Genomic DNA, 27,579 nt, shown 5'->3' with positions numbered 1-27,579 from the left:
TCTAAAGGCCCCCCAAAATCATCTCCCTGTTCACCCAGCTTTTGGTTGAATTTTAAAATTTTATGTATAGATTTATTCTAGTTTTTTTTTTTTTTCCTCATTTAGTCATTTGAATTTAAGAACTATTTTGGCTGGGCCTCCTGGGTGGTTCAGTCAGTTGGACATCCAGCTCTTGGTTTCCGTTCAGGTGGTGATCTCACAGCGGTAGGATCGAGCCCTGCCTGCATCAGGCTTCATGCTCAGCAGTCAGCAGAGATTCTCTCCCTCTCCCCAGTCACTTGCACTCTTATGCACACACACACACTCTCTCTCTCTAAAATCATAAAAAGAAAAGAAAAAAAAATCATAAAAAGAAAGAATTCGGCCGGAGGGGAGGAGTGGGCGATGGGATAAATGCATGATGAGTATTAAGGAGGACACTTGTGATGAGCATTGGCTGTGGTATGTACGTGATGAATCATTAAATTCTACACTTGAAACCAATATGACACTATATGTTAACTAAATTTTAAGACTTTTTAAAAAAGAATTTGCATTGTAATAATTCAGGCAATTCAGGAATAGCCAAAGTAGAATTGTCTCCTGACTCCCTTCTTGTTTACCTCTGTTTGTTACAATTTACAAAAAACAATTCGGTGCCTGTCCTTCCATACTTGTTCTGGTGCTCTTGCAAATATGTTTTATACACAAAAGTGCACACGTATATACATTATATATGCGTTATGTGTGTGTGCTGTTGTACACAGAAGGGATCACCACTTTATTCTGTGATTTGCATTCTTCGCTTAAAAATAGATGAATGCATATCATTCCAAATCTGCACTTTAATCTTATTCTTTTCATTGCCCATCGTTTTGTGGTATGACGGTACCATAATTTAATGCAACACTTCTTTCTCCCTATTGGGAAATTTTCAGGCTGTTTCCAGTATTCTGCTAATAAAAAAATACTTTGCTGTGAAGAAGTTTCTTTGATATGAATCTTTATGCATTCCTGTCAGATAAACCCAGGGTATGCACATTTAAAAATGTCTAAACACTGCTATTTTATTTTAGTACCTTAATCTTATCAACAGATCATTATTGCTAAGATATATTTATTCATGTACTGTACTTAACACCTTTTGTTACATCTGTGCTTTTCTGTTAGACCATCTCAAGTTGATTACATTTATGGTTTTTTATTTGGGGGGAAAAAAATCTTTCAACCTCCGGCTTAGCTTTACTGATTATATTCACTTAATTGGATTTTACCTCCATGCAGTTAGAACCAAAAAGTCATTTTGGGAAATTTGACTCAGATATTCTCCTTACAGTATCAGACCAAACCTTCTCATAAATCATAAATTTATTTCTAGAATGGTCTCTGTCCATTAAAGCTGGCAAATGTGTAAGAAGTTGTTCAGTGGCTACTTGATGGTTATGAACCTGAATGGTGAAGTTCAGTAGCTGAGCTGGGGGAGAGATTGCAAATTCTAAACATTTGGTAAATGCATGAGACCTGAAACAATTACTGTTGCCAAAACTCAGTGCTAATCCTCTCCTGGTGATTTCTATGCAGCTTGTTTATTTAGTGAAAAAAAAAACTAATAAGAGAAACGCAGACTCCCAGAGGTCAGTTTACAAAACAAGAAATACAATTTGCAAAAACACTGGGGGGAAAATACTCTTCAGCCTTCTTCAAATTGTAAACACATTGATGATTTTGGCCACAATTTGATGGACTAACCATTCTCATTCATCCCTGTAGGGCAACTTAGTTATACGTATCAAAGTCCCTAAAAATATGTTTTGAAGTAATTCTCCAGGAAATTTATAAGAATAAGAACATTGAAAACAGCCCAATCAAAAAAGTAGAGTCAAAGTTAAGTTATAAGAGACGCCGGGGTGGCTCGGTGGTTGAGTGTCTGCCTTTGGCTCAGTGTGTGATCCCAGTTGGGGGATCGAGTCCCACGTCGTGCTCCCTGCAAGGAGCCTGCTTCTCCCTCTGTCTATGTCTCTGCTTCTCTCTGTGTCTCTCCTGAATAAATAAATAAAAATCTTTAAAAAGAAAAAGAGTTCAATTATGAGAATATAAATTAATACAGGGAAAACATCATTTTATATCGAGAATATTTAGAAGATTTAATGGCACAGGGAAGTAGCCACTGTAATAAGGAGGAAAAAACAGCCTTCAAAATTATGGTGGTATTTCCCAGAATACCTCTTAGGAGATGTGAGTTCCTCCATGGCCTCCAAATTAGCTTGAGAAATGCTCAGGTAATCAGAATTAAGATAAAGTACTTTAGGGCTGGCCTTCTTGGAGAGTCATAGAACCTACAGGTGGCTTGTATTTCCCAAATTTCTTTGACCTTGAAACTTTCTCTAAAATACTTATTTTTTTTTTAATTTTTATTTATTTGTGATAGTCACAGAGAGAGAGAGAGAGAATGAGGCAGAGACACAGGCAGAGGGAGAAGCAGGCTCCATGCACTGGGAGCCCGACATGGGATTTGATCCCAGATCTCCAGGATCGTGCCCTGGGCCAAAGGCAGGCGCCAAACCGCTGCGCCACCCAGGGATCCCTCTCTAAAATACTTATTAGCGTCTTTCAAAATGCTCAGGTTCCATGGAACATAGTATAGGAGGTGCTAATATGTAGTTGAGTCTCATTTTTTATTTTTAAAAATGTAGCACGTCTGTCTTACATGTTTACATGTGTACTTATGTTTATTTGTATGCATGTATGCATAGAAAATTAGAGAAAACATATGAAAAGGGTTGTTTTGGGGGTTGTGAAATTACTGGTAATATTTTTTTCTTTAAACCTGTCTGAATTTCCCAGATTTTCTAGGGGGAAGAAAAGAACACTTCCAATATTGAAAAAAAAATCGCATTGTTTTTAAACTTTCATAAAGTTAATTTAAAAAAAAAAACACTGGCCAAAAAAAAAAAAAAAACCACTGGCAAGGGGCATCTGGGTGGCTCAGTTAGTTGAGTGCCCAACTCTTGGCTTCAGCTCAGATCATGATCTCAGGGTCATGAGATCGAGCCCCAGGTGGGGCTCCACCCTCAGCGCAGAATCAGCTTAAGATTCTCTCTCTCCATCTCTGCCTCTCTTCTCTGCTCACTCAGGCTTTTTCACTCTCTAGTTCAAAGAATGAGAAACAGTTGTATAAAAAAAAACTCTAGGGGCGCCTGGGTGATTCAGTTGGTTAAGCATCTGCCTTCAGCACAGGTCATGATCCCAAAGTCCTGGGATTGAGCCCCACATGGAGCTCTCTGCTCCGTGGGGAGTTTACTTCTCCCTCTGCTCCTCCTCCTCACTCATGCTCTGTCTCAAATAAATAGATAAAAATGTTTTTAAAAAAAGAAAACCCAAGAGCAGGGGAAACTGGTAAGGAATGGATGTGTCTGTGGCCTTTGTGGTGGTGGTGGTTTCACTGGTATATACTTATCCCCACCCGACTCAGCAAGTTGTATACATGAAGTATGTACTACATCGTACATGACAACCACACCTCCATAGTCTGGTTTCAAAGAAAAAGAAAACTCAAGCTTTGAGTCAGATCTGAATTCAGCCTGTCATTCGTGATTGTGAGCAAGATATTTGATCTCTGTGTCTTGCTTGCAAAGTAAGGGTACCTCCACGAGCCGTTGCCAGAATCCTATCAGGTGCCGCACCAGTGTGCCCATAGGTGCTTAGAGATGTGCAAAGGTGGTTTGAATTGCATTTTTTTTTTTTTTGCTAGCTATTACATGCACAGGGAAATGCCTGTTTAAATGAAGTTTACCGTTTTTTGCTGTAGAAACAGACTTCTGAAATGATGAATGAAATGCTCTTGTTCTTTAGTTAAGAAGCTGGTTCCTTCCATTGAACCAGAGGGAAATGTTCCTAGACTAATGTAAATGGTTTCCATGCAACTTTGAGTCAGGATCCTTTCCTTTCTCTACTTGCTCCTAGCATTTGTCAAATAACTGTCATAAAGGCGAGGTTTTACTTACCAACGTTCCATTATCTATGACTCAGACCCCTTCCTATGACTTCCTTTTCCCCAAAGATCCTTAGGTTTAAAAAAAAAAAAAAAAAAGTGAATCTAGTCTGTTTCTCATGGGAGTGTAAAATTCCTCATTAGGAAGAGTTTTCTTTTAAAATCTAGTACCCACGGGCACCTGGGTAGCTCAGTCGGTTGAGCATCTCACTCTTGATTTTATCTCAGTTCGTGATCTCAGAGTTGTAAGATCGAGCCCCCTGTCAGGCTCTGTGAGATTTTCTGCCTCCCCCGTCCCCCACTCTCTCAACTAATTAATTAAAGCATCTAATCGCTTTTAAGTGCTAAGATCTAGTGCCAGGAGTGGTAGACTTTATTGTTAAAGTAGGTTTCCTCACTCCCTCCATAGCTGTCTTTTGCAGTGTTGGGTTGTTGGTGTTTTGGGTTTGGGTTTTTTTTTTTTGTTTTTTGTTTTTTTTTCTCACTTCTGTATTTGTTATATAGCAACTCTATAGAAAGAAGCCCGGTCTGGCCATCACGTTTGCAAAGCTGCCTCAAAATTTGGACAAAAACCGCTATAAAGATGTGCTGCCTTGTGAGTACCCAGTGTGAATGCCTCCCTCCCCTCCTCCACCGCCACCAGCCCAGGCCTCCCCCCGCCCCCCCAACACGCTGAGATAATGTTTCCCTTTTTAAAACAGATTGTCTGGTATTCTGGAACGATTCTCACTGTGTCTGTAAACACCACCGTCTTTATTGCCGCCATGTCAGACTCGGAACAGTTGGGGAATCGTGTTGATGCTAATGAGGCGAGAGCTGCAGATGGGGTTGCGCACTGAACTCTTGTTTACTTGGCAGGATAAAAATAACGCTCGGGATAATCGGCAAATTTTTTTGTTGTTGTTTTTCTCCCCCGCAGATGACACCACCCGGGTCTTGTTGCAGGGAAATGAGGATTATATTAATGCGAGTTCTGTGAACGTAAGTCAAGAACCTGGACCCCGGAGCACGTTGATCACTGTCACGAGCGCGATCGTGGCACGGGTGGGGCTTGCCGTGGACGAACCCCCTCATTTCAGCCCCTCAGCAGCCACTGAGGGAAGGCAGCGTAGTCCCATTTTACGGAGGGCAAGACTAAGGTTCAGAGATTAAATAATTTGAAAAGTCACAAAGCTCACGGAAGGTGAGACCAGAACCCGGATCCCCAAAGTTCACATGCCTTCTGGCCTCAGCTGTGGACATTTTGGGCTTTTTTATTTTTTCTGTTGTTCTGGGGTTTTGGTTTTTTTTGTTTTCTTTTGGCCCTTGCCAGTGCTATGCTTGTAACTTTGTGTTTCCACCCCCCTCCCACATTATTACCGTACATCCCACCTAAAAATAAGGGGTAAAAAATCTGCTTGTGCATATAATCTCAACAGAAAAGGTACAGGATATCACATGTTGTAGGAAGGGCATTCATTTCACCCTGAAAATGCATCGTGTGCAGCTTACTTGGGCTCTCTGAATCTCAGTTTCTTCATTTAAACCAGGGTCAGTACACTTTTTCTGTAGAGGGCCAAGTGATAAATATTTTGGTTTTTGCAAGCCGTGGCAAAATGGAGGGTATTACTTAGGTACTAACATGACCATTTAAAACACCACCATGTAAAAATATGTTTTACACACTCTGAGCTTGCAGGGCACCTGGGTGGCTCAAATAGGTGTATGACTCTTGATTTCATCTCCGGTTGTGATCCTCAAGGTCATGAGATGGAGCGCTGCATCAGGCTCCACATCTCACATGGGGTCTGCTTGAGCTTCTCTCTCTCTCCTTCTGCCTCTGTTCCCTCCCCTGCTCACACTCTCTGAGTAAACAAGTTAAATCTTTGAAAAAAGAAAGACTCTGAGCTTGCAAAGTGGCAGTTACATTTGGCCCTCAGGCCACAGTTTGCCAACCCCTGCTCTAAATGAACAGAGGATTTCTCAAGTTCTTAAGTTACAGCAAAGTATCAAGAACTACCCTAAAAAAATGGGTCTTATCAGTGATTCCATTTATTCCAAAACACCTATGGAATTCATTGATCCTCACTTCACCATTCCTGGTGTCTTGACAGCAGAGCATCAGAATTGGTGAGGTCAGCAAGGTCAGGTGATCCAATCTCTCTGATCATGGGGATGTAGGGACACTAAGGGTTGATGAAGCCATTTACCCAAGCATCAACCAAACCATGAATTAGGCGCCTCTGTTTGCCTTCCCCACCTAAGAATGAGTGAATCACAGTGTCACTTCAAAGCTCAGCAGGTTCTGCGTCGTTTTTCATAGAAATGACTCAGTTCAGAGGGAAGAAGTCAAAGCAGACCAACCAGGATGGGGGAGAGACACTGAGGACAGTTGAAAACATTTTGACGTTTAACGTTAATCAACTCGAGTGGTAACTGAGGTGGTAGATGTGTTCATTAGCTAGATTGTGGTGATCATTTCACAACATATGCGTCTATCAGAGCGTCGTGTTGTAGACCTTAAACACATGCAGTTTTGTGTCGATCCTACATCAGGAAGGCTGGGTGGAGGTCAACTCAGTGACACAAGCGTTGGCGGCCCCGCAGAGAGCTAAGTGCAGCATTTGCGGTGGCATAAACCTGTATGGGCTGTGCTTCAAAGAAAAGTAAATGGATTTTGATAGAAAGCCCTGTCTGGGGAAAGATTTGGAGCATGAGGGCTGGTATGTATTGCTGAAAATACAGATGGCCACTATGGATTATATTTAGGATACAGCAGTAAAGGTCATTAAAATTCTTGCCCTCTTGTAGGCACATTTCTTGATTATTGCCTCCTGAGTGTCAAACAGCATAAGTGCTTAATGCTAGTGTTACGCCAAGGGTCTTTCAAGGATTTTTAGAAATAGCCTTTTCTTTGATTTTCCTTATTGGCTGTAAATTGATAGGATATTCTGATGTGACTGACATCAATGATCAACTTGAAGAGTCTTTAAGATCCAGTTCCGTGTCCACCTTGTCGCAGTGACAGGTACTAATGCCTTAACAATCTCTTGCCAGATGGAAATTCCTGCTGCTAACCTTGTGAACAAGTACATTGCTGCTCAGGGTCCCCTGCCACACACCTGTGCACAATTTTGGCAAGTCGTCTGGGATCAGAAGTTGTCACTCATTGTCATGTTGACGACTCTCACAGAGCGAGGACGGGTAAGTGGCTTGATTTCCAGTTCCAGTGTGGCCATGTCACACTGTGCTCTGTGGAACCTGAATCTCAGACCTGGAAAGGGTCTTAAATGTCCTCTGGTCCAGCCTGTAAATGACCCATAAGACTCCTTTACAGAGCTACTGATAGGCACCTCCAGTGATGGGCACCTCAGCACTCCTGCTCCCTCCCTGGCCTTCCCTGAGCTCACGAGTGATCCAACAGCCCCTCACTCCTAGCTTAGATCCATCATAACAAGCCAGAAGGCAATTCCCCTTGCCTCCCCTCCCCTCACCTGCCCCAGAACCCCTGTGTTGACTATATTCTCAGCCACCTAGGACAAGCGCTGGTCCTGAAAAGAACAGTGTGGGGTGCCACAGTGGCCATAAAAAAGTAGGAGAAGTTGTAACCTCTGTCAGCCTTCACTTGGGTTGCCTCAAAACCCGATGCACAAAGAGGAATAAGGGCTTGATTAGGAGAGTGATGGGCACCACACTGTGCTTAGCGGGCAGGCATTTCCAGAGGAGCAGATCGCTGGTTGTATAACAGAAGTCACTGTGCAAGGGATACCTGTGTTGTGCATCCTCTAACTTGTGCATGCATCAACATAACTTCATTATGAAACATTTATTCAGAAACCCATTCCAAAATCAGATATAAATTAACTTTGAGCCACCTGCTTTGAATGATTTGTGTGCAGCTTCCTCCGAGGCCTTTCTCCTTGGTACATAGTTCGGAATACCAAATTGATCCAGGCTGAAAATCAAATTATGCAGGATAGAACGACTAGTATGTTTGAGAACAGTCTACACTCTCACCTGAAACAGCAAAATAAGGATTCCTACTTATTCTGCAGAGCCCTGTGGATTGCAAAGGACTTCAGTGCATTGTCCCAGGCAGAGGGCTCCCGACTCTTGCAAAAACACCTCCAGGGTCCATCCTGTGGGTATTCAGCTCTAATTAAAAAAAAAAAAAAAAAAATTCTTCCTTACAACTAGCTGAAATCCACATGACTTTGGACCTTTACCCCATGTGCTTCTCCCACTTGGAAGATGCAGAATAAGTTACCCCTGTCTTCTCGTAACTGGCCTTTTAGGTATCTGAAAATAATCTCAGACTTTGTGAAAGCTTATAACCCACAGGCCCTGCTTCCTCCACCTGCCCTTGTGGGTCCTGCCCTGCCTACTGACGTCCCACCTCCCTGCCTTTTGTTGGCATCTGCCCTGAGCCTGAGCCCCTGTGAGGTCTCCCTGTGACCGTGGGCTTTGTCTCCCAGCCATCTACCTGACTGAGCGCATCCCAGCCGGCCCCCGGTCCTGAGTCAGCATTCCCTTCACCATCTGGGGCCCTGGGGACTTAGCCCTCCTGTTTATCGATCATGAGAAACCTGTTCTTCTAAAATCCAGGCTGCACGTTTCCTCCTCCTGCTGTTACACACCCTCGGCTGACCTGAGCCCTTTATCTTGAGGTCCCTTATCTGGTCCTCACCACCACCCATGGGTTCTCTCCAGGTCAGCAGCTTCACCCCGTCCTTGTTCTGAGAGATGAGGCTTTCAGCATGCCCCATGTGCTTTCACCCCCCACCCGTGCATTTAGCAGAGCGGGCCCCCCCACAGGCATGGGGCTGGCCGGAGTCCCCTCTCACGGCTGCGCCCAGCAGGCATGTCTGCTGGTGCAGGGTCTCCTCTAGCGCCTGTGTCGCCCTGTAGCCTGTGAGGGGCTCCCACTGCAGCATCACTTTGAGTTCTGCCTTTTCTCATGCCCACCCAAAATGTTTTTCATTATAGTCTCTCTTCAGGTTCACAGGTTTCCTCCTAGAGAAAAAAAGACCTATGGAGATACGGCTTTTCTACTGAAAAAGCATTCTCCCGAACCTTCCATCAGGGATGCTTCCTTTGAGTGAAAATTATTTCTTAGATCTATGTGTGCACCACTTCTGATACGTATGATCGGCGGCAGATTCACACTCAGAGCCTCCATTTACTCATATGCAAAGTAGAGACACCAATGCTGCCTACCTCGTAGGGTTTTTTGAGGCCCAGCTAATGTCCTTAAAAAGTGCCATTTAGCGCTGGGCATGCCCTGTTCAATAGCTGGTAGGCTCTAGCATCCTCACCCCCCACAGCCAGCATTAACATGGAGACGGAGACTCAAAAGAAGTCTGGTGACTTGCCCAGGATCACACAGTTGGTTAGTGGAGCTTATTATTAGAAACTCCGGGATTCCACAGACGCCTTGCTCTTTCTACTACACCCTCAGTGCTTTGAGATGCAAACAGACCTAAAATCTAAATTGGACCAAAGGGTAGAGTCTAGTTCTGGTCACATTCACTGGGAGTCTCTGGAAGTAGGTATTTGCATCTCTGCCTTGTATGGGCTGATCACTTCAGAGACCCTTCCCATCAGCTGTCCTGTGGGCAGGACACTCGGGAGTCTGTAGCAGAGAGCTACGCCACCTCATATTGGTCCTACCCTCCCGGGGGCTGCCCAGGTGTGCTCTGCACCCCCACCCCTCTATGCAGGGGGTGGGGAGAAACTGAAGGCAGGCCACCCCAGGTTGGCAGGTGGCAGTTGTAATAAGCAAAGGGAACTTCCAAGTCTAGTCTTGGGCAGCAGCAAGACACATGGATCCCTGCGATTCCCGATAAATCTTAAAAGTTTATAACGAGAGAGACCCTATCTATGTATGTGGTATGGGTGTCTTCAGCACCACATTACTTACTGTCTTAAGGCTGTGCCCTTGGAGCAGCCTCTGGCAAGCAGAACCCACATTCTCCGGTCAGGGGACGGCGGAGGGTTGAGAGGGTGAGATGCCTCTGAGTGCTCAGGGCCAGTTCACGGGCCACAGCGCAGTCACAGCCTTTTGATGATGTTTTCAAACACCCTGTGAGGATGAGGCAGGTGTAGACCAGTGGGTGTCGACTCTGCCTTGGGTTGGGGGCGCAGCCGCCCCTTCATGTCTAAGGGAAGTTGGGAAATGGCCACTAACCAAAACACACCCATATTTAAGGTTTACAAGTTAATTCTTAACTCCAGCTCTCCAGCCGCATATTTTAATTTCAGATATTCACTGTGACGTTCAGAAATAAGAATAGAAAAGCTGTTCTAGACAAATTACGTGCATCTGTTGGTTTATAGCCCCTTTTAGCTGTACACAAATATAATTTTTATGTAAGATGTTGCAACTATAGGCTTGGAGGAAAAAAAATTTGAATGAGTCAGAATTTGATGGAACTATGATGGGATGGACAGCTTGGTCCTGAGTTTTGCTTTGAAGCCGGAGGCAAGAGCTGAAACAGCTGTGGCCCAAGCGTCAGGATTTGGAAGGGAGGATCAAACAGAGGGAGAGGCTGTGGGCTCAGGGAGCCGGTGGGGAAGCCACAGCAGGCCCTACGACCCTGGGCAAGTCGCTTACCCCCTGTGAGGCCGAGGTTCCCTGTCTGCCATCTGGGAGATGCGTCAGCTCCGTGAGTCACGGACAATGGCATCTGAGGGTCTAGGGGATATGGCTTGAATGTAACGGGATGTTCATCTCAGTTTGGAGACTTCTTTCACTGAGATTTCTGAGGAATTTCTGATCATCCTTAGTGAAGTTGATGTGGGGCCCGTAGCAACAATGATAACCTGCCCCCCACCCCCACCGCACCCCCGGGTAAGCCTAGTACTGCACACTGTTAACCTCCCGCCTCTGTCACCACCTGGGAAGCAGGTGCAGTCCCCATCTATCAGGCAAAGACGGTGAAAATCTGAGAGGTCAAGTAGCAGGTTCAAAGTCACAAGGCTAACCAGTAGAGGAGATGAGTCCAGGGGCGCTCTGACTTCCCCCTGTGTGCTCTTAACGGCTATGCCTTGAGGCCTCCTACTCGAAGAGGCAGGGGATGGATGGTGAAGGAGGGTGAGGCGAAAGGGGGTGTGGAGAGCAGAGAAGGTGGGGCCTGTGGCCTGGAGTGGGCTTGATGGGGGATGGGGATGAATGAGGAGGAGAGGTCGCTCCTGTATCAAGACACCCTGTCTGAAAAAAAATAAATAAATAAAAATAAATAAAAATAAAAATAAAAAGACACCCTGTCTGAGACCTCTCCAGTTCTTCCAGCAACGGGACCCGCGTAATGAAGAGGATGAGCTCTGGACTCCTCCTCCAGGCTCCAGCCCCAGCCCTGGCAGGCCCACCCCCACCCTGCTCTCCAGGGGAGGAGGGGAGGCTCCTCTGCTGCCCTCAGGAGACAGGCACAGAGCAGATTGGCTTTGCCTGAGTCTCTCTCCACCTGGAGCTCTCACGGTCCCTGGTGTGAGTGTGAGGGCTCTGGCCAAACACCCCACCTGGCCGTCCAGGTGACTGCTCATGTGCACCCCCCACAGCGGAGGTCAGCTCACCCCCAGTGGTTCCCTTGCAGACCAAATGTCACCAGTACTGGCCCGATCCTCCCGATGTCATGGAACATGGCAACTTTCACATCCGATGTCAGTCAGAGGACTGCACCCTCGCTTACGTGTTCCGAGAAATGCTGGTCACCAACACTGAGGTAAGCAGCGCCCCTGCAGGGACTGGTCGGGCACAGCCCAGCTTAGAGGCAGGTGCCACATCAGCATCCACCATGGTCCCGGATGATAGGGCAGTGCTTCCAGGTCTGTTCCCCATTTTTACCTGGTGCACATTTCGGTAAACGTACAAGCCGACTTGTGAAAGAACCAGCATCCTTGTTCACAGCACCACTGTTGACACTAGCCCGCAGGTGGGAACATGCGATGGACATTGACGGGTGAACCGGTGAACAAGATGCGGTATATTTATACAGTGGGATCAATTCAGCCTTTCGAAGGAAGGCCCTTCTGATGCATTTATAGCAGGGGTAAACCTTGAAGGCATCATACGAGGTCAAGTTAGCCCGTCGTGAGAGGAAAGTACTGTGTGACTGTGGAGTACTTGAAGTAGTCAAAATCAGAGACAGGAAGTGGAAGGGTGGTTGGCTGCGGGGAGCAGCGCATGAAGAGTTAGTGCTTTGTGGGTACAGAGTTTCGGCTTGAGAAGATGAAAAAGTTCTGGAAATAGTGGTGATGGTTGCACAACACTGGGAACGTATGTAATGCCACTGAGCTGTACTCTTAATAGTTAATGGCAGACTTCACGTTATGTATATTTTGCCCCACTGATGGCAAGTACTGTAGGAGTGGAAGGGGAGAAATCATAGTGGGTGCAAGAGGAGAAGCAAGAGGTCCTGAGGGGGGCAGGCCCGAGCCGAGTCCTAGAAGATGGGCGCGTGGGAGAGTAGCCGTGGAGGGTGAGTGGGAGCTTGCAGGGGCCTCGGCAGGGTTGTGCACAGTGGGCGCAAGGGCAGCAGGAGACCGCACCACCGGAGCTGGGGCCAGGCCCGGAGCTGCCGCCCGCCTTCCAGATTGACTCACCAAGGCCGCCCTGCATCTTCCGCAGACCGGGGAGGAGCACACGGTCACGCATCTCCAGTACGTCGCGTGGCCCGACCACGGCGTTCCTGATGACTCCTCGGACTTTCTGGAGTTCGTAAACTATGTGAGGTCCCTGAGAGCGGATGGCGAACCCATGTTAGTTCACTGCAGGTACCGTGGCTGGTCTTGTTTGTTTGAATCCACAGACTCCGTAGGGAAAGACCTGGAGAGAGTTGGCAAGGATCACCCTCAATCCCCCGAGACCATATGCTTTTACCAGAAGGCTCTGTTTACTTTATTTCTTCACTATTTCAAAAGATTCGGGATTTTACGAAAGCGTAAGTCTCTGGATGTAGACCAGAGGAGGAAAGCCCCACCCTCCGCTTTCCCTCTCTCCTTGGGTCGCCTCACGTGAGATGTGAGAGTGGGGTGCAGCCTGCACTGAAAGGTGGGTTTCTTTTCATTGGTGTTTGAGCCCCTGGCCTCAGAATATATGAGGAGAGGCCTTCTCAGCCTGTTGGAGAGCACGCCCTGAATGTGTGTTTTGTATTCTTGAAGGTCAGGGGAGGAAAGCTCTGTTTGAGTAAACGTGGGAACTGGCTAGGAGTTAAGCTGGGCCGTGCAGAAATACGACCTGAGCAAATCCCAAGTCTCCGCTTCTGTCCCCCCAGTGCTGGAATAGGTCGGACCGGTGTGCTGGTCACCATGGAAACAGCCATGTGCCTAATTGAGAGAAACCTGCCTGTTTACCCACTGGATATTGTCCGGAAGATGCGAGACCAGCGCGCCATGATGGTGCAGACATCAGTGAGTAGAAAGCCATTTGATAAAAGTAGTAACGATGGGCGACGCCTTCTGAGCCCTTGCCGTGGGCTGGACCTGCCGAAGGGTTTTGCAGGTCAAGAGACCAAGGCCACAGAGCTTGTCAGTGGCTGAGCGATCCCCAAAGCCCACCCCTTCACTGTCCTTCCCGTTTCCCTCCCTCCATGACGTGTTTCCTGCCAACCCCATAGCCAGGCAGCAGCCCTGGTTGCATTTTCTTTTTTTAAGATTTTTATTTATTCATGAAAGACATACACACACACACACACACACACACACACACACACACAGAGGCAGAGACACAGGCAGAGGGAGAAGGAGGCTCCATGCAGGGAGCCCGACATGGGTCTCGATCCCGGGACTCCAGGATCATGCCCTGGGCCAAAGGCAGGCATCAAACCACTGAGCCACCCAGGGATATCCCCTGGTTGCATTCTACATCGTCAAGCCCCTGGCCCATCATTTATCCATCAGAAGTAAGCAGAATCACCCGAAGATTTTACCCCACCTGCCTGTCTGTGGGTGAGCCTTTTGGCTTAATGGATGTTTCACACGGCCCTACCCTCTCCTCCTTGGGCCGTCTCCCGGGTGTGTCACATCTGGGTAATGGACACTGCAAGTGTCCTCAAGAGGAGATCTTGTGGTTTTCCCCCTGGAACTTCAAGAGAAGCGGGGGGAGGGGGGGGTGATGTAGAAAAAAAAGAGCATGATTCCGGCTACCCCACATATTGGGTGACCTTTGGATGGTCCCTTAACCTCTCTCCAAGCCTCAACTTCCGCATCTGCAAAATGGGGACCAGCCCACATTCGTCTAGAGGATTGCACACGTTGGAAAGACCCGGGCTTGTATGTGGTGGGAAAACTGGATTAGTCCGTTATAAATGTCAACGGTAATGGAGGAAGTCCAGGGGGGAGTCTGAGAACTCAATGGAGAGCAGCGAAAGCCGACTTTGGAAAGTCAAGGAAGGCTTTCTGGAGGAGTGACTCCAGATGAAGGAGGTGGAGTCAGCAAAGAAAGGAGCGGAAATTCCACGTTACAGCCAGCTCTGTGTCCGCACAAGCTCATGGACAGAGCGTGTAAGATTTCTCTAATAATTGTGAGCTCTTGTTTTATATTATACTCTGGAAATATGGTTAAGAGGAAAAAATCAGACACTATTGTTCTCTGCCCTGTTTCATGTTATGGGGACGGCTGGTTAAAAATGTTTACAGTGCATCCTGGTAGATCTTCCTAGCTGCTGAAGCATGGTCTAAATGCTTTCTTTCAGCCTGTACACGTCACTAAGTAAGTTCCTTAGGTGTTGGTGAATAGAAAGAACCGTATCCTACAGAGCAGCTTTCAATGGCCCTCCTTAAGACAAAGTCCAGACCCCTTACCCCGGCACAAGGCCCTGCACAACCACGTCCCAGCCACCTATGCAAGCCCTGCCTCCCAGGCCCTGGGGTTCCAGGCAGGGGCTCTGAGCCCTGACTGTGCCACGCGGAACGGGCTGTCGGAGTCTCCACACTTGAGCGTACACTAGAATGGTCACCCTGCAGGGTTGTGTCCCCGACCCGCCCCCCCAGACCCCTGGTCCCTCCCTACACTGTGGTTTCCGCCATCCATTGCCCAGCCCTCACATGTAGGCCTGACGGCTTCACGGGTGTATCTGCTCCACGGGTGCTTCCCTGGCGTGTAGCACAGGGTGTGGCCTGGCCCAGAGCTGGACCTCAGGGCATATTTATGAGCGATGTGAAAGAGTGGGCATAGATGCGAAACGGTGCAGTGTTCATGGAGCTGTGGGTGGACCGACAGCTTGCTTTTCTCTTCTTTTCCAGAGCCAGTACAAGTTTGTATGTGAAGCGATTCTTCGTGTTTATGAAGAGGGCTTAGTCCAAATGCTGGATCCCAGTTAAGACAACTGTGAAAAACGTTCATTCCTCTTTCCCAAGGGCATCCTCCTTAAGGACAGACCTTCTCTCTGGAAGCAGCAAGAGGGATTTGTAGGCTGTGGGGGAGGAATGAGCACATTTGAAGCCGGGCACTTTAAAGTTCTGTAGAAGAGGTATCGTGTACATAGGAACTGTGTAGATACGCATGCAGTTACAGCAACATTTAGGCCTGTTATTCCTCAGAAATAAGCAAAAGGGGATCTCAGTTTGGGGCCTGTCCTATTTGCCTTCCTCCCTAGACATTACTATGTTCCTGTAAACCATCCTTGGGCAGTTGAGAGGGGATGCCAGCGATGCTGCTGACCTTCCAGAAACAAGAGGGTGCGGCGCTTCGGAGTTGCTTGGATGTTTTGTGTGTATATGTGTATAGGACTCTAAGGGCTGAGCTTTCTGGGCTTCAGGGCGGAGCTGGAAGCATTGGCGTTCACCTGCCGATGCTAAGGGCACCCTGCTGCATGTACTAAGTGGCAGGGTGGGGGGAATTCAGGCTGCAGGGCGGGCAGTACCCTTTCTGCCCTGCGTTCCTCTATCCCCACTCCCTCCCACTTCCCATACTGGTGTTTCTGAGAATCCTGTCTGAAACGCCCCGCTTGCTCCCTGCATCAGCGACCCTCTTCGGGGGCTCACACAGGGCCTGGACCGGATTAGTAACGTAGGTTCGGGCGAGTTTTCAGTTGAGACTCAGAACGAAGACTCCCAGTGCGTCTTGTCATCCGTCGCTAGTTTTAGGAGTGGGTGCTTCTCGCCTCCGCCTGCCTCTTGCTGCACCTGCAGAACCCAAGACTGGAATTATCGACTACTGAATCTACTACATGGATTGCTGCTACTTCAAGCTATTAAACTTGAAACATTACGATTTTCCTGAGGGGAGATGGGATATCATCTAACTATTCAGAATCTTTGGCCCTTCTGAGGAAAGATCTAGTCATGGAACCATGGGAACCCCAGCTTCTAGAGGGTTGTCCGTGGATGTGTGTGGATGTGTGTGTGTGCGCCCATGGTAAGTGTTTCTCAGGATTCCTAACTTGATTCAAATTACAGTTGAGTTTCTATAAAGAATGAGTCTCTGTATAGAAGAACAAATGTGTGCATTCACCCTCGGTTAGAATGGTCTCCATTTCATTTCAAAGGAGAGGATCAGGCTATCTGAATATAAACACAATTTGATGTTAATTTATTCTAAGTGCACCCTAATTTTGATTTTCCTAAAGAATTCTGCCTTTGTTCATACTGTGTTAAATTTTTTAAAAATTTGTGACAGGATTGTAGCAAATTATTATTTAAGGAAAATAAATTACATAAAAATTTTAACGTGGTATTTTTAAATAGCGGCTTTTATGTGTCCCGAAGGAAGAGGAAGCTAAGCCAGTTTCTCAATGGGACTTATAGAAAAAGGATGCTTTTATATCATAGTGCACAGAAGTGAAGCCATTTTGATGCCTTGCAAACTCTGGACCAATCGAGTAGTTTCCTGGTTGCAGGCTGGATAAAGACCTAGATGATGGGAGCCGGGTTTCTAAAGGTTCTTTATCTCCAGACTTAGCACATTTAGTTGCATACTTCCCATCTTTTGCCCACTAATATTTTACTGCTCACCGGCAGTGGTGGGAGGGAAGTGTTACGCAGTGCCATAGCGCTACCGTGACCGGGGACCCTGAAGCCCCATCGTTGTCCAATTCGTGCTAAGCTAGCAGAATGAGCCGGGAAAGCTTGGAATTAACGCAGTTGGAGATCTGGTTCCTGGTCCCACTCATCGATTAACTGTCTCCTGGCCTGGTCACTTGAGAGCATGACCTCCCTTTCATCTATTTCCTGTAAAACAGGAGAAATAATACTGAGGCTATGGGCTGAATATGAGGACTGAATAAAATGCTCTCAGCGGGAGTTGTCATCAGCGGGTAGCGATCTGACACTGCCACAGGTGCGTTACTTGGAAAAGTTAATTTACCAGCCATTAGCCCAGAAACCCATGAAATAGAAGTATGATCATATGGCTCTTTCCACAAAAGAAAATTTCTTTTGCCGAGAACAGAAGCACAAAGGAATATCCTCGTACCAGTGCCTTTCTTCAATCTGGACTCAAAACATTCTATCAGTTATGTCCCAAAAAAAGAGGGGAAGGTGGAAAGCTGACCTAAATTTAAATGTCATCAGGATGCCTAGCAAATCACTGCTATTTCATAAAAATGCATCCTTACCCTGTGTACAAGAAGCTTAAGAAGTCTAAATGCGTTTGGAGTGTTGTTTTTTTTTCCTTAAAAAAGCAAATTATTCAATATAGTTGCGGAAATGCTGTCATTATCGTACATAAATTTCTAAAAAGCTGGCCACGAGCCTTTTTCTGCCATCATGCAGGCCAGTAGTTCAGACCCAGCAGGGAACACAATTCATGAAATGCAGAGGAAGAACAGGACAAGAGAATTATCTAAAGGGGCGAAATACACAAATAAGTTATTACTACAGATACAGCCGATTAAATTCTGTGCCTCAACATTCGTGCTTCAATACCTTGTACATGTAGGCAATTACACTTAAGCCTTTTTTTAGTCGTAAGTGAAAAGCATCAAGACCACAGGGAATACTTTGCCTGGGAAATTTGGCGGGGAGTGAATAGAGAGGACATTTTACATCTGTGTTTTGTTCTCTGGAAAATCTGCTGGGACCCATTGATGTGCTGACTTAAGATGGGACACTCCTCCCTGTGTCACTATAGTACCTGCACTTGGTGTTTTGACTTTATAAGAAAGAAAGCTTGAACACAATTTGGGTGGGGCAGGATGGGGAGGGTTCTATCACGGACATGCTGGTCTGTAATTCCTACCATCGTAATTTATACTTTAAAATGTGTTTTAATTAAGTTTTTTTTTGTTTTAATTCCAGATAGTTAACATTAAAAATGCTTTTAGGTTAGTTGCCATTGCTCCTGTGTTGCTGCCTGATATTTTGTTGTTGTTCCTCAGAAATGATCATTTGAGTGGGAAACAACAGGCTGCTTCATCCTTCAAAGGCAAACAGAGAGGCAGGATCAATAGGAAAGGCTCAGAGGAGCTCAGATGAAGCTCACTGGGGTCTAGACCTAGATTTGGTGAGATGTGTCGCCCTCAGGCCTCCATTTCCTTATGTGTAAAAAAGGAAGAGGTTGGGCTGGACTAAATGAGTTCTTTGAATGTTTATCATTCTGGGAGTCATTGTTCCAGAGAATTGAAGTTAGCCCCCAAATCAAAGCCATATAGCTATTAGAGAGGTATCCCACTTCCATGACCTGTCTCCAAGAGATTGTCCCTCCAACCTTAGCAGGGTTGAATGCCGAGAATGACCAGGATTGCCACCATCTGGTTCTCGCCATTCTACACTGAGATTGGAATCCGCAAAGACCCTGACCTCAGCCTAACTCTGAGGAGCCAAACACGTGAGAGTCCAATGGCTGACTGTCCACCATCTTTATAACCCATTCTGTTTGGAGCAACGGAAAGATTGGTATTATGTAGTTTTGAAAAGTATCTTAACGAGCAATATTTTTTTTTCTGTAAATCGAGGATGTTTTGCGCTCTGTCAGTGACTACTGGAAAAGTTTAATCAATATAAAGACATTCAAGCTATGCAACACTTACGGTGTGTTGACATTTTTATTCTAGTAATTGTCTTGATTTCTGAAAGGGTTTTTCACTCTTTTTTTTGTTTTGTTTTGTTTTGTTTTAAGTAAATATTACCTCTCACGGACGAGAGTGCTCTCTGCCCATCCCTCCCTTCCCTCTGGTCAGGAGCACGAATGACCACGCACAGTCCCTGTTTCTGTCTTGACTTTGTGGGGCAAATTCTAGATCTGAATTAGGTTCAATTGTCATTGACAACAGTAGCTTTTACAGAAAGAAGTTTCTGTATTTTCTATCGCACAGGGCTGTCAGGGGGGCTCCATGATCCCTGGGGTCCCAGGTTCCTTTTCACTTGGTGCCCTGCCAACCCCAGTATGCGGCTCTGATGCTGAGGTCCACGATGATGGCTCCAGCCAGCAGGATGGTGGAAAGAGGAAGGAGAAAACAAAACCGCTTCCCTGGGGTGTGTCGTCTGGATGTTGTACATCACATCGATCAGAACTTAGTGGCAGGGCTATAATTACTGCAAGAGAGCCTAGGGAAGGTTTTTATTCCAACAAACATGTATCTAACAAATTCAGGAGTTCTGTTTCTGAGAAGAAAGAGTTTGAGGGACAATTAATGATCTCTGCCATAGTTCAACTCTTTGGTTCCGCCATTCCATTCTCCCCAAGGTAGACAACCCACTCACCAGCCACCTGTGGTGTGAAGCTAAAGCTAAGATCACCTTCAGGTGTTCTGTGGACTTCTCCATCTCCAACTCTGGGTGGCTTCTTGTCTAATAACCTATAAATTTGAGACAAGTGATCGCTCAGCACAGCGCATAAACAGCAGTGAAGTAGAAAGAGGAAAACCATTCCCTCATAAGAGGGAAGAACAGCAAACGCTACCCCCAGCGATTATCCAAGCCCACTGCACAGGAAGAATGAAATCACTTCTGGCACGCCAGTAAGTCCCTTCGATAGCTGCCTCACAACCAGGTCCTGCTCCCTGGGAGGACCTCCTCATCCGTGGGCCTCCATGGCCACATCCAAGGTGGGACCACGGTGGGCAGCGTTCTTGGGGACAGCTTTTGTAGCCTATCTGCTCCTGGGGCAGTCTTGGCAGGGGCCCCAAGGTTGTGACTTCTTTGTCAACAGAATTCCAGCAAGTACCCACAGCTGAAGGTCTGGCCTAGAATGATGTTCTGCGCTCTGCCCGTACGTCTTAACTTAAAATGTGGCTACCTAGAGGCGACCAGAAAGAGAAGCTTGGGTGGGAAGGCAAGACCCTTCAGCTGACCATTGGAGCTACCTGGTTCCTATTTCCTAGCGGAAAAGTCTTGAAGATGGCTTGCTGCCCCTAGCCTTGTCCCCTGCTTGAAGGTCACCACTTTGTGTAGCTGCATTTTGAAGAACAGCAGCAGTTGGCATTTACTGTACTTGAAGACCATCAGTTTTGAGCACAGGCTCTAGATTGCCTCCCTTGGCAAGCCAGGCTCCCTTCCGTCTCTGCTGCAGCACTCCCCCCACCCCCGCCCCCGCCCAGCAGGGCTCTAGCCCCAGGCAATCTCACTTCTAGGGGACTTTGCAAACAGCAAGAGGGAGCAACACCCACACTTTCTGTACGCTCCCACCATTTTCTCCATTATCGTGGCCTTGGTCAGCATGAGGTCCCTCCTCCAAAGTACCACAGATGACACTTTCATCAAAGTGACACATTAATCACTCGATAAAGGGCAATATCTGTCTTTGCCATCTGCTGGCCTGCCAATTCCACTAAGCCAATGCCACATTTTAGATGTTATTTGCAGCATCCCACTTTTGAGGACCAGATTCCGAATCCCAAAAACCAAAGTGAAGTGGACTGGAGCAAAACAGAAGTTTCTTTCTCTCTCAGATCAACGCAGGTGTTCAGAGCTAGTATAGTGGCTGCGTGGTTGCCATTCTCTGTGCCTCTCCCATCTGGTTCCTCCCCTCGCCTCAGCTGACACCTTCCAACTTTCCACCTCATGGTCCAATATGACTGCTCCAGCTGCAGTCATCATATCTGCATTCTAGCTGGAAAGAAAGAGGAAGTGAAGTCTTTATTTTGGATTGCACTCAAACAAAATTCAGGAGTTTTTGGACTGAAGAAGGGGAGATGATTCTTAGGGCACATTAGCAGCTCCCCTGCAGATTTCTTGACTGCAGGTCTACTGAAGAGCTGACTTAGGAGGCATTACCCTGCTCCAGCCCCAGCACACAGGAACAGATGTAATGATGTCATTTAAGCGAGGCCGATCCAGCACCCAGGAGTACAGCACTCACCCACTGACAAGATCAGCACCCACCCATTACATGCAGAAGTCATTGCAATAGGAGTAAACTGATAACCCAAACTTCACCTCTTTTGTAGAAACCCCAGAGCCCCACCCCTGAATTAAGCAAGTCAGTCTTCCTGTGCAGCGCCCACCCCCCCACTTGTATCCAATGCTCATCAGTCCCTAAACCTCTGGATTCCTCTCGTGGTCAAGAAAGGCTCCAGGATTTCTCCTGAGGCTGCCCCCAGGACTTCCAGCATCGTCGTCCAAACCAGAGGAAGAGCCAGGAAAGACCCGTTGGGACCTGTGATGGCAGAGGTCCGGGAGAGAGATGGCGAGGATGAGGTGCGTGGTCACAGCCCCAACATATGTAAGAGGAAGGAGAGGGGACTCTGTAACCAGTGGGTCTGCCCAGGAGCCCAGGATGGGCCAGCGTCTAGGGTTGGGCAGCGGGGTGGGGGCGGGGGCGGGTGCCACCAGCCAGGGGGACTAGGTGTGGAGTAGGGGGTGAGATTGTTGTTTGGGTCTGAAGCGCCTAACATTAGGGACACACGTAGCCAGCCTGAGGAGTCTCAGCAGTGTCTGAGCACAGAGGTTCGTTGTTACCTGACGTAGACCCCCTGGGTCCCGGCCACCCCCGTTGGCCACAGTAGATGCTTTTTGTTTGGTACCATTGGTGCTCACATTCTGATCTGCTCTAAAGCTCTCCAGGTCGCTCAGTTACGAAGGCAGCCGTCCGCAGTGATCCGCCGTTGTCCTGGGCGCGTCAGGCTGCGGTAGCAGAAGAGCACAGACAGGATGTAAAGCGGTAAAGGGAGAAGTGAGAGAAGAAAAGCAAGGTAAAATATCTCTAAATATTGATGCGGCAGGGGTGCCCGGGTGGCTCAGCGGTTGAGCGTCTGCCTTCGGCCCAGGGCATGACCCCGGGGTCCTGGGATCGAGTCCTGCATGGGGCTCCCTGCAGGGATCCTGCTTCTCCCTCTGCCTGTGTCTCTGCCTCTCTCTCTGTGTCTGTAATGAGCAAATAAATAAAATCTTTAAAACATATATAATATGTATTGATGCGGCCAGGACAAAGTACAACTGCCTGGTGTGAAGGGACCTGGCCCCGGAGGCACGCTGGCTGGACTCTATCCCGGGTGTGGAGTCACCGTGGCCTGGGCCTCTGGGGCTCCAGCGAGGAACCGGGCGCAGCCTCGGCAGCAGCGAGACACCAACCTGGCCACGGCCAGACGTGTGCACATGAGAGCAGGCCTCATAGTGATCGAGGCCGGGACGTCAAGTCACCCATAAAATTTTTTTTTTAAGATTTTATTTATTTATTCATGAGAGACACACAGAAAGAGAGGCAGAGACACAGGCAGAGGGAGAAGCAGGCTCCATGCAGGGAGCCCGACGTGGGACTCGATCCCGGGTCTCCGGGATCACGCCCTGGGCTGAAGGTGGTGCTGAGAGGCACCTGGGCTGCCCAAGTCACCCATAAAAACTCAAGAAAATGGAAACAGAAACAACTGAGCAATGCCTAGAAACAGTCTAAGGTAAACGCTAAGGGTAGAGCCCTCCGGTGGCCAGTCCTCTCTGGGAGCAAACCTGGGTGGTGCCACCTACCGGGCCCTGTGGGCCCCCTGTGTCCCCTGTGTCCGTATTTTGCAGGCACTGTGGCCACGAGGGGTCCCGGAGGCCGCCCTGCTGCTCCCCAGCCTGCAGACGGCGCCCAGCAGCCTCCGGTGGGCTCAGGCCGAAAGGAGCCTGGTCTCAGCAGGCCTGCGCCCGCGGATTCCTTATCGTCCCCTTCCTGCCTCGCTCTCCCAGGTAGGCTCTCCTGCCTTTGCTTCATCCCACCGAGAACTGCAAAAGATCTTCACAGTGGCCTGCCTCCCAGGAAACCAGCCAGACGTCCTCAGCTGATGCCTAGAGACCCAACGCCTGCTCTGTCCTTGCGGTGGAATATTATTCGGCCACGAAGAGGAATGAAGTGCTGACACACATGACACCATGGGTGAACTTTGAGAACATGACAAGTGAGCGCAGCCAGACGTGGAAGGTCACAGATTGTTAGGATTCTGTGTGTAGGAATGATCCAGAAAAGGCGAGTTCGTAGAGACCAAGTAGATCCCAGGGGCTGGGAGGAAGAGGGCTGGGGAGTGACAGCTAGTGAGTGTGGGTTCCCTTTGTGTGGCCCTCTGATGGCTGGGAATATGTCCCCCTCTGCTGTGTTAGCCCCTGGTGACGCTTACCTTCTCTCCCCGCCCGAGAGAATCACAGCACAAGTGGGTGTCGGTAAGCGCCTGTTGAATGAACACGAGCCAGTGCCCTCTCCCTTATGTTGCTGGTCTCAGATAGGACCCTGTTCCCCCTAACATGCTGCCTTTTTTATGTCACTTAACACCGCCTCTCACCCATATCCCTCTGGCGAGAAGTTGTTTTTTTTTTTTTTTAAGATTTTATTTATTTATTCATGAGAGACACAGAGAGATGCAGAGAGAGATGCAGAGACACAGGCAGAGGGAGAAGCAGGCTCCACGCAGGGAGCCTGACGTGGGACTTGATCCCAGGATCAGGCCCTGGGCTGAAAGCAGTGCTAAACCGCTGAGCCACCCAGGCTGCCCTGGCAAGAAGTTTATAAAGGGGCTGGGAGGAGAGATGAAAGAAAAAAGATCTCTAGATCTGACCACATAAAAATTTAGGACACCATAAACACAAGAAAAAGGCAATCAATAAACTGAGAAAAATATTTGTAACAAATATGACAAAATTTTCAAATAAGAGATGCCATTTGCAGCTCCCACTTGGCAAAAATAAAAGTCTTGTTTTTAAGCATATTTAATGACAATCTTATGGGAGATATTTGAATAGAGAAAAGCCTAGAAAGAAAGAAAGTCAACATTTTAATCATGATTAGACCATAATTGTGGGATTGCCCGGAGGGGAATTTTTTGTTAGGTTTCACTCTTTTCCACTTGTTTATAATAAATGAGCATAATCTGTATAATCATAAGGGCAAAGCAACAGATGCCACGTTTTGCTGACTTTCCTATAGGATAAGCCTCTATGGTAAGAGGGTCGTGTGATGAAGGTGTTGGATCATAAACGGGTACAAGCTTCCAGGAGGGCTACCAGTTTAACAGCATGTATTAAGATCTTGAAAAATATGGATATTCTTTTATCTAAATTCCACTTCCAGTCATTGATTCTGATGATTAGAATAAAAAGTGTCTGAAATCAAACAGAAATGGGATCAATTTATATACAGTATTACCCATTGCAGAGGCTTCTAAAACATAGAAAAATTGGAAACAAATAAGTGTCCAATATCAAGGATATAAGTTAAATAAATTATGGTATGGCCATATAATATAGAATATGCAATCACGGAAAATGCCATTTGTAAAGAACACTTAAATAAAATTAAAAACAATGATGATGTAATAATGTTCAGGGTAAAAGGCTCAATACAAACTAGGTAAGTAGCATGATCTTCAAGCTGTGTATGTGTGTGCGTGTGCGTGCATAAAAAGAGGTTCCAAGGATTATACCAGTAGGTTAACAGGGAATATTATCTAGGTTTTGTTTTTTTTTTTAAAGATTTTTTTATTTATGAGAGAGAGAGAGAGAGAGAGGCAGAGACACAGGAGGAGGGAGAAGCAGGCTCCATGCAGGGAGCCCGACATGGGACTCAATCCCGGGTCTCCAGGATCGCACCCTGGGCTGAAGGCAGGCGCTAAACCGCTGAGCCACCATATTCTCTAGGTTTATGAATTAAAGGTGCTTTTAGGGTTTTTCCACAACTACCATGTATGTTTTTATAATCAGGGAAAAAAAATCATTTTCTAAAAGGTCCCCAGGACTTTTAACTGGTCACAGGTTGCTTAGTAGTACAACTTAACATCACAAAGGCACATCGCTTTGGCCTGGCACTTTCAACCTCTTGAGTGTGTTCCTCACGTGTGTGAAGTAGCCCGTGTACCCGATTATTCACTACAGCACTCTAATGGCCAAAAGCCGAAAATAACCTGCATGCCCAGCATCGAGGTCTAAGGAAATTATAATACAGACTTACAATGGGATATTCAGCAGGCACAAAGAGGAAGCCCTTTATCGTCATCACTCTGTAGTCATACATTACTGGTAATCCTAAATATTCCATATTGCTCTTTTATTATTCTTCTGTACTAATACAGAATGCTCTCCAGGATAGTGTTAAATGAAAACAGCAAGATAAGAACCAAGTGTAGAGGAAACTTCCAATTACATAAAAAAGTTGAAAAAACATCCATCTATGTGGGCAGATAGATTTGTATATACGTGCACGTAGAGACGCCTGCTTCTGTCGGCATGAAATAACTGGAAGTTCACCCAAGAAACTTGGAACACTGGTTTTCAAAAAACAGACATGTTGCACTCTAGACGATTCTGTACCTTTTTTTTTGTCATTTTTATATTTTTTGTTTCCGTAGGACTAACATCCGATCACCAACTGTATTGCCCATTCAATAATAAGTAACACACAAAATTAAAGGCAAAATGAACAACCGCTGGTTCCCTAGCATCGTTGTTCAGAGCTCGAACTGTGGATTCAGCTTGCCTCATTTTAAAATCCCAACTACACTGCCTGGTGACAGGTGTAAACATTAGGGAGATTTCTTAATGGCTGTAAGCTCAGCCTCCGTCAAGAAATAGAGGTGACAGTAACACCAGCCTTGAGGGATTGTTAGAGGGATTAATGAAATTACTAAGTGAGGATTAAATGAGATAATCCATGCAAAGTGCTTTATTGTTTACATACAATACACCCTATTATTATTCCTTGACTGTGCTGGGCATGGCTGGTTCACAGGCCCACTGGAATCTTCCCTGCCTCCCCAGTGTGGAATGGTTATCACCCGCTTCAAAAGACTGAGCAGATTAAGTGAATTAATACAATTGAAATCCCCGAAACAGTGCCTGGGCCATAGGGAAGGCCAACGATTGTTATGAACAGAACCGTCCTTTAAAAGGCCGTTCCCATTCTTTCCTCACATCTCTGAACTCATGGGCTCCCTGTATTTCAATAATTGTATCTTCCCTAGAATCTCTATGTAGAAGTGCGCCTGGGTGGCTCGGTCAGTTGAGCAGCCTGCTCTTGATTTCGGCTCAGATCGTGATCTCAGGGTCCTGGGGTCGAGCCCTGTGTCAGGCTCCACACTCAGCTTGGAGTCGGCTTCAAGATTCTCCCTCTCTCCTTTTGTCCCTACCCCTGCTTGCTCACGCACACACGCTCTCTCTCTCTCTCTCTCTCTCTCTAAAATAATAAATCTGGGCAGCCCCAGTGGTGCAGCGGTTTAGCGCCGCCTGCAGCCCAGGGCCTGATCCTGGGGTCCTGGGATCGAGTCCCACACCAGGCTCCCTGCATGGAGCCTGCTTCTCTCTCTGCCTGTGTCTCTGCCCCTCTCTCTCTCTCTGTGTCTCTCATGAATAAATCAATAAAATCTTTAAAAAAAATAATAATAAATCTTAAAACTTTAAAAAAAAATTTTTTTCTATGTAGACACTTTTCAAACCTGCCCATTATTTTTCCCTTACTGTTCTGCTCTGGTTTTAAGGTTCAACATATCTGCTTCTTTATCACTCCAACTGTAAACCTGCTTGCTTTAGAGGTTTTTTTTCACATCGTCTTATTATCTTTAGTTCTTGGGTTACAAATTCTCCATTCGTTGCAGCAGCCCACTGCATGTGGCTGATTTCCTCACTTGGGTTTGGAAATGTGTTGCAAACCCATCTTTATTGGGTGTCTGAGTGCCCTGTGCCTCCGACTATACAAGTGTCCCTGTCCCTTGGCTTCATAAAGGACCTTCATGTCCCCCTCCCGTTCTGGACAAGTTTTTACAATCATCTCTCCACTTGGATAGGTGAGGGGCACCCCACGTCTCCCCGAGGGCCAGAGCAAGAGGCCGAGTTGTTGAGGGTCCGCTTCCTTAGCCAGGCAGCCTTTGTGCCTCGTAGCTTTTTTCAGGCAGGCAACGCATTTTCATCTGCCTGCAAGCACAGAGCCCCAGGCGGGACTCCCCACGCAGGCGGGCCTGAGATCTCCAGCACCCACCACCCAGGTTTGATATCTTATTAGCTCCTGCCTTGAGCTTCACCGTGTAGTGGTCGTGGCACACTTCACAGGGACGGAGAACCTCCGTGAATCCAGGACTACACTGACATCTGAAGAGAGAAATAGGCCCAGGAGCTTGAGAAAGGCTGGGAGAAGAAAGCCGTAAGTGTCTGGCCCCACAAACCTCTTGGAAAATCAGGTTTTGGGACGCTCGGGTGGCTCAGTGGTGGAGCATCTGCCTTCAGCTCGGGTCGTGATCCCAGGGTCCCGGGATCGAGTCCCGCTTTGGGTTTCCTGCATGGAGCCTGCTTCTCCCTCTGCC

General features: G+C 47.2%; 1 protein-coding gene across 11 annotated transcripts in view; it reads left to right on the top strand.

Moving 5' to 3' along the window:
• The window catches only part of PTPN3 (protein tyrosine phosphatase non-receptor type 3), a 141,438-nt gene extending 124,823 nt beyond the window's left edge, over positions 1-16,615 (top strand). For 10 of the 11 annotated variants that reach the window (XM_072842274.1, XM_072842275.1, XM_072842279.1 and 7 more), the window contains 7 exons: positions 4,475-4,565; positions 4,890-4,951; positions 7,007-7,153; positions 11,542-11,670; positions 12,576-12,721; positions 13,222-13,357; positions 15,191-16,615. In XM_072842274.1, the coding sequence (XP_072698375.1) occupies positions 4,475-4,565; positions 4,890-4,951; positions 7,007-7,153; positions 11,542-11,670; positions 12,576-12,721; positions 13,222-13,357; positions 15,191-15,268 (789 nt within the window). In that variant the 3' untranslated portion in view covers positions 15,269-16,615. Of the gene's footprint in view, positions 1-4,474; positions 4,566-4,889; positions 4,952-7,006; positions 7,154-11,541; positions 11,671-12,575; positions 12,722-13,221; positions 13,358-14,139; positions 14,450-15,190 lie in introns of all 11 variants that reach the window. The other variant, XR_012038463.1, reaches the window with a different exon arrangement.
• The last annotated feature ends 10,964 nt before the right edge of the window (positions 16,616-27,579 follow it).

The sequence above is a fragment of the Canis lupus genome, chromosome 10 (assembly GCF_048164855.1).
Source record: "Canis lupus baileyi chromosome 10, mCanLup2.hap1, whole genome shotgun sequence".
NCBI classification, from domain to species: domain Eukaryota; kingdom Metazoa; phylum Chordata; class Mammalia; order Carnivora; family Canidae; genus Canis; species Canis lupus.
The sequence above is the reverse complement of the archived record's forward strand: the minus strand, read 5'-3'. Positions and strand labels throughout refer to the sequence as shown.